At 41.7% G+C, this 15,630-nt stretch overlaps 1 protein-coding gene across 1 annotated transcript in view; it reads left to right on the top strand.

The window, feature by feature from the left end:
• The window catches only part of SUGCT (succinyl-CoA:glutarate-CoA transferase), a 1,112,375-nt gene that overhangs the window by 16,720 nt on the left and 1,080,025 nt on the right, over nucleotides 1-15,630 (top strand). Inside the window, exons 4-5 of the mRNA XM_040353242.1 lie at nucleotides 7,460-7,545; nucleotides 10,573-10,623. Coding sequence (XP_040209176.1) covers nucleotides 7,460-7,545; nucleotides 10,573-10,623 — 137 coding nt within the window. The remainder of the gene's footprint in view (nucleotides 1-7,459; nucleotides 7,546-10,572; nucleotides 10,624-15,630) is intronic.

Here is a 15,630-nt window from a genome sequence, read left to right on the forward strand (position 1 = left end):
TGTGTCCACGACTATAATCTTAATATTGGAGGGGTGGACTTCAACAACCAAATTATGAAGCCATACTTAGTTTCCTGCAGACTTACACTGGTACAAAAAAGTTCCTATTAATTTATTTCAATTGTCTATATATAATGTTTTTGTGATTTACAAAGCACCAGAAAGAAGTGGATCATCACAGCCCTTTTGTATCCAGAATGTGCTGTGGCCCAAACACCAAATCCAGATGCAGTGAGCCGGTTGCATGAGAGGCATTTTCCTGATGTCCTTCCTGGTACCCCAGCCTAAAAGTCACCCGAAAGGTGTCCTGTCTGTAGTAGATGCAGAATAAGACAAGACACACTTTTTTTGCTCTCCCTCCTGTTCTGACCAACCTCGGTCTCTGCATCAAGGACTGCTTCTGTCACTACCACACACTAGGAGAGTTTTCATATAGGGTATATATAAGAGTGCTGAATATAAAAAGTTTTTTTTTTAAATGGTATCTTCGTCCCTTCAAAATGTAAGCAGGGGATTGGAAGGAGGCTAGAGATGGACTTTAAAGAGGAAGTAAAGGCGATTTTTTTTTTTTTCCCTCTAAAAAAAAATAAACCTGCAAGAGAAAGGCATCATGAATGACTTACCTGATATCAAGGCCCCCGAAGCGCTTCTCGTTCCCCTCTTCCGCCGCCATGTCCCCTCCACGCTTCTTCTGAGTATCGGCGCTCCGGCGCTGTGATTGGCCGTAGCGGCGATGACGTCACTCTCTGCGTGGGACCGGCATAATCCGAGCATGATCATAATCATAATGCCAGGACGCTCAGTGCGCCTGCGTCGTTGTCTACAGCGTGCATGCGCCGTAGACATCAGTGCAGTGCTTTCTGCAAAAATCTCCTTAACCGTGTAGGTTAATGAGATATTTCTTGCACCTACAGGTAAGCCTTAATATAGGCTTACCTGTAAGTGCAAGTTGTAAGAGTGGGTTTACAACCACTTTAATGGTACAGTATTGTCACTTGTTTGGTCGATGTAGTTTTTGCCCCTTTTCTGTTCTGTTTTTATCCCGCCAGCGCATCGAGGCACGTGTGTAAGACTGCGCTGTGTTTTATAAGCATTTTAATAAATAAATAAATAAATATTAAGCTGATATCCAGTCAAAGATTTAAGAAATTACAAAATAATTTTATTACAAGGTAAGAAAAATTATTCACATATTCATAGAATAAAATATTTAGTCATGACAACCATGAGATAGCTAATTATTCAACATCCTAATGTCACCCAGTAGAATATCAAACCATCCATAATATATTGATTTTAAGTTGCTCAACATGTTCTGTGGATTTTTCGTATCAACCGCTTCTTCAGGAGCTTTTCACATATATATATTTTTGTCAGATGGTACATACATAGATTTTGTCATGTGACTACAAATAAATAAGAAAACACATGTATTAGTATTATTTTCCCATATAAAGAAAGGCATCCCAGGAATTATCCCCAGTATCGCCCAAATGTCTCACCATAGGGAGTTGCACCAAACAAAAAGTCACCAGGGGCAGAATCAGGATGGTGACCGACAGGAGTTCTCAGAAGGACACCCATATCCAGTAGTTTATTCTAAATTAATAAAAGATATATAATATAATGCACATAACAGTTACGGTAGCTATTTAAATCATATATGTACAGATAGAATTGTAATCATTTTAGATTTCGTAATACTTATGTACCTTGGGGAGAACGTCTCTGCAATTTCATAGGCATCAAAATTCCTAAAGGGTAGGGACCCCTCTGGATACAGGAAGGTCTGCAAAATAATTGATTTATATATGTTTTTTAATAAACGGTCCCTATTTAAAGCCATGTCAATATTGTTGGTGCTGTTAGAACTGACTATGATACAAAATTAGTCCAGGATAAATTTACCTGGGCTCTTCTAGCATAGAAATTACTGTTAGGCCCCTTTCAGACGTGCGGACCGTATGTCCGCTTTTTCATCAATCCGTTTACGGATGATAAAGGTCCCTACCCGTAATCACCCGCCTCCGCAAAGATCCGATTTTGCGGACGGAAGAAAACCCTATTTTTTCTTCAGTCTGTGGATCGGATCGGATTAACGCGGACAGACGGTCCGTGTTCATCCTATTCCCCCATAGGGGAGAGCGGAGAAAAGACAGGGCGGTCCCTGCACAGTGTGCACAGATATACGGAGCGATCCCCGCTGAGCTTACGGACACACGGAGGCGGATCATTACTGATCCGCCCTGTGTGAAAGGGCCCTAAGGATTGAGGCCAGCTGGAGAGTGTGCTGATGAATGTATAATTAGTGCACCTGCGTGTTTAAGAAAATTCCCAGTATAAGGCCCCTTTCACATTGAAGCGGGAGCCGCGGTGGCGGTATAGCGCCGCTAAAAATAGCGGCGCTATACCACCAGGATTGTCGCGGGAATCAGCCGCTAGTGGTGCGGTATTAACCCCCGCTAGCGGCCGATAAAAGGTTAATACCGCCCGCAATGTTCCTCTCAGCGTTGATGTGAACATGTTCCATAGGAACCCATGTTAAAAAATTTCCCTGCTTTTCTGCAAAATGCAAAATGCACCAAAAAACGCATTAGTGTGAATCGAGCCTAAGAAAAGAAACTAAAAGTTATTTAACCACTTAAGGACCCCTTCACGCCGATATACGTCGGCAGAATGGCATGGCTGGGCACATCAACGTATATGTACGTTGCCCTTTAAGCCCAGCCGTGTGGTCGCGGGCGTGCGCCCGCGGCGTTCTCCCACGACCCGGTCCGAATCTCCGTGAACGCGGGACTCGTGGACCCGATCGCCGCTGGAGTCCCGCGATCGGTCCCCGGAGCTGAAGAACGGGGAGAGCTGTGTGTAAACACAGCTTCCCCGTTCTTCACTGTGGCGGTGTCATCGATCGTGTGATCCCTTTAATAGGGGGACACAATCGATGATGTCACACCTACAGCCACACCCCCCTACAGTTGTAAACACATATTAGGTCACACATAACCCCTTCAGCGCCCCCTGTGGTTAACTCCCAAACTGCAACTGTCATTTTCACAGTAAACAATGTATTTTAAATGCATTTTTTTCCGTGAAAATGACAATGGTCCCAAAAATGTGTCAAAATTGTCCGAAGTGTCCGCCATAATGTCGCAGTCATGAAAAAAATCGCTGATCGCCGCCATTAGTAGTAAAAAAAAAAAAATTAATAAAAATGCAATAAAACTATCCCCTATTTTGTAAACGCTATAAATTTTGCGCAAACCAACCGATAAACGCTTATTGCGATTTTTTTTTTTTTTTTTTTTTTTTTTTTTTTTTTTTACCAAAAATAGGTAGAAGAATACGTATCGGCCTAAACTGAGGAAAAAAAATGTTTTTTATATATTTTTGGAGGGATATTTATTATAGCAAAAAGTAAAAAACATTGATTTTTTTTTCAAAATTGTCGCTATATTTTTGTTTATAGCGCAAAAAATAAAAACCGCAGAGGTGATCAACTACCACCAAAAGAAAGCTCAATTTGTGGGAAAAAAAGGACGCCAATTTTGTTTGGGAGCCACGTTGCACGACCGCGCAATTGTCTGTTAAAGCGACGCAGTGCCGAATCGCAAAACTTGACCGGGTCCTTTAGCTGCATTTTGGTCCGGGTCTTAAGTGGTTAAGTAACCCTAATTGATGTGATAAAATAGTAGTGTAGGAATAAGGACTTATAGTCATAAGAGATGTATATAGACACCATATATTGCTCAGAACAGTCTCCCGGTTAGCTAGATTTAGCAAGGTTCAAGACGGATACTTAATCCTATAGATAATAAGGAGTATTAAATCAGATCGAACAGTCAGACCTCCGCTCCAAAAAATAGGCCAATAATCAATAGATTAGCTTACAATCGATGCCGCAGTTAGGGCGCAGAGATGTTCTTTGTGCACAACACACCAGTGGTGAATGCACTGTGTCTATTTATGGCGTGTCCCAAGATCCCACCGGCAACGCCCATGACTCACCAGATCCATACCCGTGGTGCACACGCGTCAGGTAGCTCACGCACACTAGTCCTTGAGTGGCAGATACACAGATTAGGGATATCCCATCAGTTGACCTCACATTTGTCACACGTGTCTCTAAACTAGTTTCATGCTCTTTTTACTACTTGCAGTCTGGGTCAATTTTGACATTTCTCCCATGTTATCGGCATTTTTGCTCTAGCTCTTCTTGGGGTGGGCAGAGGAGTGTGAATCGTATGCCTCCGTGTAACTTTCTACACAGAAATAAGGTTGGTGTTCAATTTTGAAAATTAACTCAGATCAGGCCTTTTTAATAATACTTTGCAAAAAAATAAACATAATGCAGTGACACAGCAGCAAGTGGAAATCCTCTTTTTTTCTGAATATAGAAGTCAGAACATGGGTTACTATGGGAGGAGGTGCAGAAGGGGCCACCTAATTCTTCTACTTGTCCACGTTACACATTTATTTATCCCTAGAACAAATCTGTCAACAAGCTTGAACTTTGCCTTTAAGGTCCTTTGACAGCTACACTTTTCTCATATGAAGAACTATAATGGCTTAAAAAAGACACGACTGGGTTATTTAGTAACATTATATCTTGAACGTTTTAACCATCTATATTGACCATTATTATGTGATAGCAATGTGAGTAAAGTTCACCTGTTGCTTTAAAATGAGTACACAACTTCTTACTGCTGTACATTACTACCCGTCTGTTTCAGGCTGCAGTTACCTTCAATGGTAGCAGTTGGTAGCTCCCCCCCCCTCCCCGCCATTGCCTTTCATTAAAGTGATTGTACATTTTTTTTTCTTTTAACCGCTTAAGGACCGCAGCACGAACTTATACGTCAACAGAATGACACGGCTGGGTAAATGGGCGTATACAGTTGCAATAAAATATGTGAACCCTTTTGGAATGCTATGGATTTCTGCACAAATTGGTCATAAAATGTGATCTGATCTTCATCTACTGTAAGTCACAACAATAGACAATCACAGTCTGCCTAAACTAATAACACACAAAGAATGAAATGTTGCCATGTTTTTATTGAACACACCATCTAAACATTCACAGTGCAAGTGGAAAAAGTATGTGAATCCTTGGATTTAATAACTGGTTGAACCTCCTTTGGCAGCAATAACTTCAACCAAACGTTTCCTGTAGTTGCAGATCAGACGTGCACAACGGTCAGGAGTAATTTTTGACCATTCCCCTTTACAGAACTGTTTCAGTTCAGCAATATTCTTGGGATGTCTGGTGTGAATTGCTTTCTTGAGGTCATACCACAGCATCTCAATTGGGTTGAGGTCAGGACTCTGACTGGGCTACTCCAGAAGGCGTGTTTTCTTCTTTTTAAGCCATTCTGTTGTTGATTTACTTCTATGCTTTGGGTCGTTGTCCTGTTGCAACACCCATCTTCTGTTGAGCTTCAGCTGGTGGACAGATGGCCTTAAGTTCTGCTGCAAAATGTCTTAATAAACTTGGGAATACATTTTTTCTTCGATGATAGCAATCCATCCAGGCCTTGACGCAGCAAAGCAGCCCCAAACCATGATGTCCCCACCACCATACTTCACAGTTGGAATGAGGTTTTGATGTTTGTGTGCTGTGCCTCTTTTTCTCCACACATAGTGTTGTGTGTTTCTTTCAAACAACGCAACTTTGGTTTCATCTGTCCACAGAATATTTTGCCAGTACTGCTGTGGAACATCCAGGTGCTCTTTTGCAAAGTGTAAACATGCAGCAATGTTTTTTTTGGACAGCAGCGGCTTCCTCTGTGGTATCCTCCCTTGAAATCCATTCTTGTTTAGTGTTTTACGTATCGTAGATTCGCTAACTGGGATGTTCGCATATGTCAGAGACTTTTGAAAGTCTTTAGCTGACACTCTAGGATTCTTCTTCACCTCATTGAGCAGTCTGCGCTGTGCTCTTGCAGTCATCTTTACAGGACTTCCACTCCTAGGGAGAGTAGCAGCAGTGCTGAACTTTCTCCATTTATAGACAATTTGTCTTACCATGGACTGATGAACAGCAAGGCTTTTGGAGATACTTTTATAACCCTTTCCAGCTTTATGCAAGTCAACAATTCTTAATTGTTGGTCTTCTGAGAGCTCTTTTGTTGGAGGCATCATTTACATCACATCAGGCAATGCTTCTTGTGAAAAGCAAACCCAGAACTGGTGTGTGTTTTTTATAGGGCAGGACAGCTGTAACCAACACCTCCCATCTCATCTCATTGATTCCACTCCAATTAGCTCTTGGAGATGTCATTAGTCTAGGGGTTCACATACTTTTTCCACCTGCACTGTGAATGTTTACATGGTGTGTTCAATAAAAACATGGTAACATTTAATTATTTGTGTGTTATTAGTTTAAGCAGACTGTGATTGTCTATTGTTGTGACTTAGATGAAGATCAGATCACATTTTATGACCAATTTGTGCAGAAATCCATATCATTCCAAAAGGGTTCACATACTTTTTATTGCAACTGTATATACGTCCCCTTTAATTTACTGGCCAATATGGTCGTGCATATGCCGCTGGCATCCACCGATGTCCATCAGTCTCCCCCGATCGGGTCACAGAGCTGAAGAATGGGGAGATGTCAGTGTAAACACAACATCTCCCCGTTCTTCCTAGTGACATGTCACTGATCGTCTGTTCCCTGTCATCAGGAACAGGGATCAGTGATGTGTTGCGGCAAGTCACGCCCCCTCACAGTTAGAAGCACTCCCTAGGTCACACTTAACACCTTCAGCGCCCCCTACAGGTTAAGTTTCCCCAGTTTTTTTGGGTAAAATTAGGTACCTTGGCTCATACTCGGGTCGGCTTATACTCAAGTATATAAGGTAATTTCTTGAGTGGCAGAGATATCGTTTACATTTATATGTTTTCCATATAGGAGGGTATGTTAAAGTGGTTGTAAACCCCACTTTTTGACTTTTACCTACAGGTAAGCCTATAATAAGGCTTACCTGTAGGTATAAAGAATATCTCCTAAACCTGTACGGTTTAGGAGATATTCCCCCCGCAATGCGCCGCTGATTGCAGAGGCGCATGCACAGCGGGGATCCTCGGCTAAAGGACCGGCAGCCGCCGGACCTTGCCGAATTGAAGTCTCCCACGCGCATGCGCGGGAGTGACGTCATCGCCGCTCTAGACAATCACAGCGCTGGAGCGGCGATACCCGGAAGACACGCCGGAGCAAGATGACATCTCGCTCGCCGTGGACCAGGTAAGTTCTCTTCACCTCGTTTTAAGATAAGTATTTAATAATGAGCTAGTATGCAGTGCATACTAGCTCATTATGGCTTTTCCTTTACAGGTGTAAAAAAAATAAAAATATTTACAGGGTATACAACCGCTTTAAGTGGATTTTAAACTTACTAAAATCAAATGCTTTTATTATAAAACATTCATAATCTTTATTCTGTATTTTGTTCTGTAGGATCTGGAGATGATACAAGGTCATGGGGACCTCCTTTCGTAGGAACTGAAAGTAGTTATTTTCTCAGTGTGAATAGAAATAAGAAGGTATTTATACTACCAATTCAACTGTTTAATATGTAAGTTCTTGTTATTTTAGGTTGTATTTTATTACTGTTTAATGTAGTTATGCAATCACAGAAAACGTAGACAGCAGAATTGCCAACCTAAAGTGACAAAAGGAGCACTATACTAATACTTAATTTGAATATTTTACTTGAATTTTGAGGCTGATGTATAAAATTCTAAAATAAATTAAAATTAAAGTTTTACTTAGTGCCAGTTCACACAGGGACAACCTGACTTACAGCGCGACTTTGCAAGGCGACTTCAGCGCAACTTCAAGCAACTTACAACGCAACTTAAAGTTGCCTCCAGGACAGGCGACTTTGGCTGTGGCCAATCACAGAATAATCGGCTCTGTGGGAGGGAGGGGTTTGCCTGAGTAAACTATTTTCCTGTAAAGTTGCTTCAGTTAAGATGGAGATCTGACTTTGGAGGCAACTTCCATTGAAATCAATGGAACAAGTTGCCTAGAAGTGCCTTGAAGTAATACAGGAACCTTTTCTGAAGTCAGAGCGACTTCAGTAGTGTGCATTAAGACGGCTCTTATTCACTTCTATTGAATGTGTCATGTCGCGCGACTTGGGGCGACACAAGTCGGATCCCAAGTCGCGATAGTGTGAACCGACACTTGGGACAAACTAAAAAATCCAGCTCACATTTTCCAATGTAGGTTTAAAGTGTATTCAAACTCAAAATCAAACATACATTTTATTGCAGTTTGTAAATCCTTATATGTGGTGGTTGCATTAGTTTTCTTTTTTTGTAGGCTTTTTTTTCTTTTATTTTCACCTGTTGACCCAGCCAGTAAGTCTGTTACTTTTCAGCTTTCTTTAGCAGACCAAGCTTTCCAACAAAAATGTCTGTTAGGCGGTTGAGACAAATCATTTAACAAAAATAGTGTTTACAATGGCCAGCTTTTATTCATTAATGTAATACCTCTATCACAAAAGAAAATACATTTTGCTTTCGGTGCTTAAAAAAGCGTTATGCCTCGTACACACAATTGAGTTTCCCGGCGGTAAACTTTTTACCGCTGGGGAACCCGAGGGGAAAGCCGAGAACCTGCTCGGTTCAGTCTTTCCCCTACACACGGCCATAGGAAAACAAAAAACATTTTGGGACCCTTTGGGTCTAGAGACCCTTAATTTTGCATGGAAGGGAAGGGATATTCAAACCCTTAACTGCCTTGTTTATATAGGCAGACCGCCGGTTTTCCTTTCTCCTGAATGATCGGTGGGTCCCGGCAGACATCGCATCCGCTGGACCCGCTCATTGGCTCCCGCTGTGTCCAGTCACAGAGGGAGCAGGTCGCTGCCGGTGCGGGTGCATCTCCCAGACCTGGAAGTGCAAGATCATGTACTAGGTACATGATCTGACAGAGAGCGGCCGCTCTGCCATAGTAGATCTACAGTGGGCGGTCCACAACTAGTTAAAAAAGCCACACATTTTTTAATGGTGATGGATGCCATTCATACTAGTGTTTCCCACTCAAATGACAATGGATATAATTTTCCCAAATTGTAAACTATGTACACATATGGTTTACTGTAAACATAATTTCTTTATTTTTCATGCATTTGGTTCGAGGAATGAGGTATGAAGCGCACGGGCTGCACAAGTTGCATTTATATACATGTTGTAGTTTTTTTTTAAAAAAAGGATCTCTATCAATAATGATATGACACAGAATTTGAGGTACACAGGCAGGTTGGGATCTTGGTTTGTTAGAATGCTAAATATTTAATAAGCAATATTATCCATTTTCTTTTACCATATTCAATATGATCTATTTAGGTAGGTATATATATATATATATATATATATATATATATATATATATATATATATATATATATATATATATATATATATATATATATATATATATATATATATATATATATATATATATATATATATATATATATATATATATATATATATTACAAAATAAAAATACAAAATTACAAAAAGTGTGATTGCAGGCACAGAATACATTTTGATATTCAAAAGTGAAGCCCAGATATGGATTTTATTGCATAGTTCCAGCTTTACTGTATATCAATGTATGTGTGTATATGTCATACCTGTTGAACTGCTGTGAAAGCAGAGAGTCACTGTAGTAGTCACCACTACCAAAGTGATCACCTGTGCTAAAGTGGGTCCTGTGTTGAGTGGCTGCCCTACTGACACAAGTGCCATTCACTAAATGCTTTACATTTTTCTCAATGAGTTAAAGCGGAGTTCCACCCAAAAATGGAAATTCCGCTTTAAGTGCAGGTGACCCCCTGACATGCCACATTTGGCATGTAATTTTTTTGGTGGAGGAGAGGCGCCAGAAGGAAGTTTACCTCTCCCTCCTTGCAATCTTCTGGGACACGTCACAGGTCCCAGAACTGCCCGGCCATTAACAGTGCGCCGTGCGGCTCGCGCATATGCAGTGTACTCCCACAGTCAGAATGCCGGCGCCTTGGAGAAGAGGAGGTGAGGAGCGGGGCTTCATACACCCGCATCGCTGGACCGTGGGACAGGTGAGTGTCTGATTATTAAGAGTCAGCAGCTACACTTTTTGTAGCTGCTGACTTATAAATGGGTGGAACCCTGCTTTAAAGCTGTTTTCTGATTGGAAGAAGTGGAGATTGTGACATCACCACCCTGACTCTCCACCTTGTCCAACCAGAGAAACCCTGCATTCACGGACTAAAATTCAAGGCTTTCTGTGAATGACACCTATGATGAGTGAGCAGAGCAATGTAACTATACAGTAAAATCCATACCTGGAGTTCAGATTTAAAGATTAGTGGTCCTTTTATCTAACTTGATTCCAGTGTTTGACATAGTAAGAGCAGCAGATAAGTACACACATATTTAAAAACTGTTATGGGTACTATATATTTCATAACCATCCTTGTGTTTTGTGATTGCAAATGGAAAGCAGTGGGCTCACCGCTGCTATCAATGTCACTGGCTTAATTGTTTTTAATATATTGTATTTTATAATTTTCTCAGAGCATAGCCGTGAACATGAAGGATCCCAAGGGCACAAAAATTATTCAAGAGGTACTGTATTTTGAACAAATAAACATCAATTTATTTAATAAAGTTTTATTTTTGTTGTATGTAAATAACCTGGTCTATGCTACTGCACTATGGGGCCTATTGACAAGGTAGCAGTGTGTCCTAACCATGCCACTTATATCACTGACAGACTAAAGACTAGAATGAAAAAAAATGGAGACCTACCATTTTCTTTCACATGGCCTTGAAACACATGGCATCCCTGTATTCTTAACAACAAATGTGTCCTGCAGGCTTCACACTGTGCTCTGCATGTTTATAAGTACATTGCACATGGCAGTACAGTATAGACTGTATTTCAAGCAATGCAGAGAGGGGAATCTGCAACTCTTCATGTACACAGGATGTTTTCACAACCTCTCCTGAATGATTGATTCAACTTGATAGATGGTGACCGACATTTAAAACGTCCATTTTGCCACGTTTAAATGCCGCATTTATCGATGTTTTGCCATGCTTACATTTAGAAGCGTTTTTCAAAATGGCCAAAAATGAAAAACGCCTGCAAACAAAACGCGGCTAAATGCGTTTAGCGCTTAATATGCCTGTAAGCTTCTGAACGCATTTTTTTGCATTCCAAAAAATGCATCAACTCAACTGCCTAGAAACGACCCTGTGTATACGTTTACAGAATTGGCCGAACTTATTGGCCATTTTTCAGAGAATGTGAATAAAACAAAAACATTTCTTTCACTCGTGGTTAGTGTTTAGCTGAAGCCATTTATTATCAATCAACTGTTGACTCATTTTAAATCATAATCGCAACAGAAACTACTCAAATGACCATGATCAAATGTTTACATACCCTGGTAATTTTGGCCTGATAACATGCACACAAGTTGACACAAAGGGGTTTTCAATGGCTATTAACCACTTCATTACTGGGCACTTAAATCGCCTTCGTGCCCAGACCATTTTTCAGCTTTCAGCGCTGATGCATTTTGAATGATAATTGCGCGGTCATGCAACGCTGTACCCAAATTTATATTTTTATAATTTTTTTTCCCACAAATAGAGCTTTCTTTTGGTGGTATTTGATCATCTCTGCGATTTTTATTTTTTGCGCTATAAACAAAAAAAGACAGAACATTTTGAAAAAAAAACCACAATATTTTTTACTTTTTGTTGTAATAATATCCCAATAAAAAAAAAAAAATTTCCCTCAGTTTAGGCCGATATCTATTCTTCTACATTATTTTGTTAAAAAAATCGCAATAAGCGTATATTGATTGGTTTGCGCAAAAGTTATAGTGCCTACAAAATAGGGGATAGATTTATGATTTTTTTTTTTACTAGTAATGGCGGTGATCTGATATTGCGGCGGACGTATCGGACACTTTTGACACAATTTTGGGACCATTCACATTTATACAGCGATCAGTGCTATAAAAATGCACTAATTACTGTATAAATGTGACTGGCAGTGAAGGGGTTAACACTAGGGGGTGAGGAAGGGGTTAAATGTGTATCCTGGGTGTGTTCTAACTGTGTGGGGGGAGGGGACTGACTGGGGGAGGTGACCGATGCTGTGTCCCTATGTACAAGGGACACCGCATCGGTCTCCTCTCTCCCTGACAGGACGTGGAGCTCTGTGTTTACACACAGAGCTCCACGTCCCTGCTGTCACCGCAGATCGCGGGTACCTGGCGGACATCTCGGCCGCCAGGCACACGCATCGGCTTCCCAGCGATGCGCCGGGCACGTTGTTTCCCCGCTGCGCACCTCCAGCGGCGCGCACAGGGAATGTCAACAACAGGACGTCCACTGGGCACTTGGGATCCGCGCTATGGACGAAAGACGTCCACAGCGCGGCTCTCAAGTGGTTAAAGATAACAATCTTCACCTGTGATCTGTTTGCTTGTAATTCATGTGTGTGTATAAGGCTGGGTTCACACTAGTGCAACACGACACTCTTTCTACTTTGGATCCGGCTTTGCCCTGCGACTTGAAGCCGACATATGTCCGACTTTCAGTGAACGGGGATCCGACTTGAATCCCAGCCAATACCAGGCACTGTGTTTGGTATGTATCTTGAAGGGGAACTCTACGCCAAATTTTAAATAAAAAAAACACCATGGGTGTCCCCTCCAAGAGCATACCAGGCCCTTGGGTCTGGTATTGGTTTAAAGGGGAACCCCTACGCCGAAAAAATCCATACCAGACCCTTATCCGAGCACGCACTCCCGGCCGGTCAGGAAAGGGGGTGGGGACAAGCGATGCAATTGTTCGGGATGCAAAGAAAAACCTACAAATAACTTCAGGTGAAATACAGGACTCTCTGAAAACATGTGGTGTGGCTGTTTCAAGATGCACAATAAGGAGGCACTTGAAGAAAGATGGGCTGCACGGTCAAGTCGCCAGAAGAAAGCCATTACTACGCAAATGCCACAAAGTATCTCACTTACAATATGCCAAATAGCACAGAAGACAAACCTTAAACCTTCTGGCATTTGGAGTAATGAGACCAAAATTTTGCTTTTTGGTCACAAGCATAAACACTACATTTGGAGAGGAGTCCACAAGGCACATCATTCCTACTGTGAAACACGGAGGTGGATCACTGATGTTTTGGGGATGTGTGAGCTACAAAGGCACAGGAAATTTGGTCACAATTGATGGCAAGATGAATGCAGTATGTTATCAAAAAATACCGGAGGAACATTTGCATTCATCAGCCAGGAAGCTGCACATGTGACATACTTGGACATTCCAACATGACAATGATCCAAACCACAAGGGCAGGTCGAACCTGTCATTGGCTACAGCAGAATAAAGTGAAGGTTCTGGAGTGATCATCTCAGTCTCCTGACCTCAATATCATTGAGCCACTCTGGGGAGATCTCAAATGTGCAGTTCATGCAAGACAGCCCAAGAATTTACAGGAACTGGAGGCTTTTTGCCAAGAGGAATGGGCAGCTTTACCATCTGAGAAGATAAAGAGCCTCATCCACAAATACCACAAAAGAGTGTGTGTGTGAGCAGAGCGGGGAGATGCTGATTGACAGTCCACAGCTCATTGCTTGGGGAGCTGAGAGAATTGAGCCATCTGTGATGCTCGATCGCTCGGTTCTCAGTGTAGAGGCATCGGGGGACAGATGCAGCATCAAAACGATGCATTGACTTCTATTACAGAAGTAATTTTCAGGTCGCGCTGAAGTTTCAAATCTGCCTATTTTTTTCAGCACAATTGGCCGATGCCGATTAATTAAAAAATGGCAAAAATCGGCCGATATATATCCGTCGCCCTCGACTTCCAGTCCTATATATAGAAGGCTAAAAAATAGTTATAACTGGTTTGAGCAGCACCATAGAATAGAATGGTCAGAGGTTCCCAACTTCCCAAAGACCATATATTTTAGTATACATTAAATATTTATCTATATATACAGTAGTTAGAAGTGATTACTTGTACACTAACATAATTGATAACATTAAACTATTACTAAGGTTCTTGTAAATCAATAACTATTAAAAACCTACAGTATGTTTATACAAATGACTTTTAGAGCGTAGCTCTATGCATATTGGTTGTGGGAGGGCTTTATCATATCCTGGGAGGATCGAGCCAGGCACAGAAGAAATGGTCTGATAGTTTGTGCTCTCAGCTGTTTAGCTGCACTATTATTTTAGTTTGTTTAAGGACCACCTAGGTGTACTTTAACCACTTCAAGACCAGCATGTTACACACTTTTCCTGTCCAGACCATTTTCAGTTCTGTGATAGTATGACTGACAGATACCCTGACATGTAGCCAAATAAGTAAGACTCCTTTCACACTGGGGTGGGATACCCTGTCATGTAGCCAAATAAGTAAGACTCCTTTCACACTGGGGTGGTGGGTGCGTCGGCGGTAAAGCACCGCTATTTTTAGTGTCACTTTACCATCAATTTCGCAGCACTATTCGGCCGCTAGCGTTAAAACCACCCGCAAAGCACCGCTGCAGTGTCGCTTTGCTGGCGTTATAGCCACAGTGTCCATTCATTTCAATGGGCAGGAGTGGTGGAAGAGTGGTATACACGCCGCTCCTTCACCGATCCAAAGATGCTGCTAGCAGGACTTTTTTTAGAGTCCTGCCGATGCACCGCACCAGTGGGAAAGCCCTCGGGCGCTTTGCAGGCGCTATTTTTAGCGTTCTAGCACCTGCAAAGCGCCTTAGTGAGAAAGGGGTCTTAGGAAAATGGACACTTCAATGTGATCTAATGTATTGTCGAAAGTTTTTAAATGTAGAAACCTGTGGGTATATTAATAAGTGCCTTTTAAAAATCCCCCACTGAAGCCAAGTGCAAGTGTTCCATTATTGCTGGAAGTTTCCTATAGGAGGAAATTGCATTGCAATGAATTTGCATTGTGTGCAATGGCTAGATGTCACAGATGAATCCAAAAAAATGATTTAAAGCCCCCCCCCCCCATAAACACAAGACATCATTTTGGTGGTCAGTGGCACTTAAACCCCCTCCAACCACCCAAGAAAATTCCTACAACCATTGGTGTTTAGTGCCATTTTGAACAACCCCTCCATAATTGGGAGTCAGTGGCACTTTAAAACAATTACACTACCTTGGCGTCCATCATTGGTAACTGTTGACACATTGCCCCCCCCCCTAAACATTTCCACAGCAGTGGTGTTCATTGGCCCTTTAAACCCCCTTTCCGTTCTTTCCACCTACACTTTCTCTTTTCCAGATGCAAGCTGAAGAAATGTTTTGATTCTTTTATAAAATCCTCCTTCTCCCCTTCCTCCATTGTGAGAGAAACGGAATGGCTCACCAATATAAACTGTACCACACTGTTTACATCGGTGAACACTTTTAATGCTCCCCAGGGCAATTACATGGCACAGAGCTGTTCCAATCAGTGTCCAAAATCAGTGTCTTCTCTGTCTAAAATGGCAGGATGTACAGTTAGTCTACCCACCCTAGTAGGGGCGCCATCTGGCCAACTATAACAACTGTATTCAAGCTGGAATAAGTGTTTCTACAATAATGTGG

The sequence above is a fragment of the Rana temporaria genome, chromosome 5 (assembly GCF_905171775.1).
Source record: "Rana temporaria chromosome 5, aRanTem1.1, whole genome shotgun sequence".
Lineage (NCBI taxonomy): Eukaryota > Metazoa > Chordata > Amphibia > Anura > Ranidae > Rana > Rana temporaria.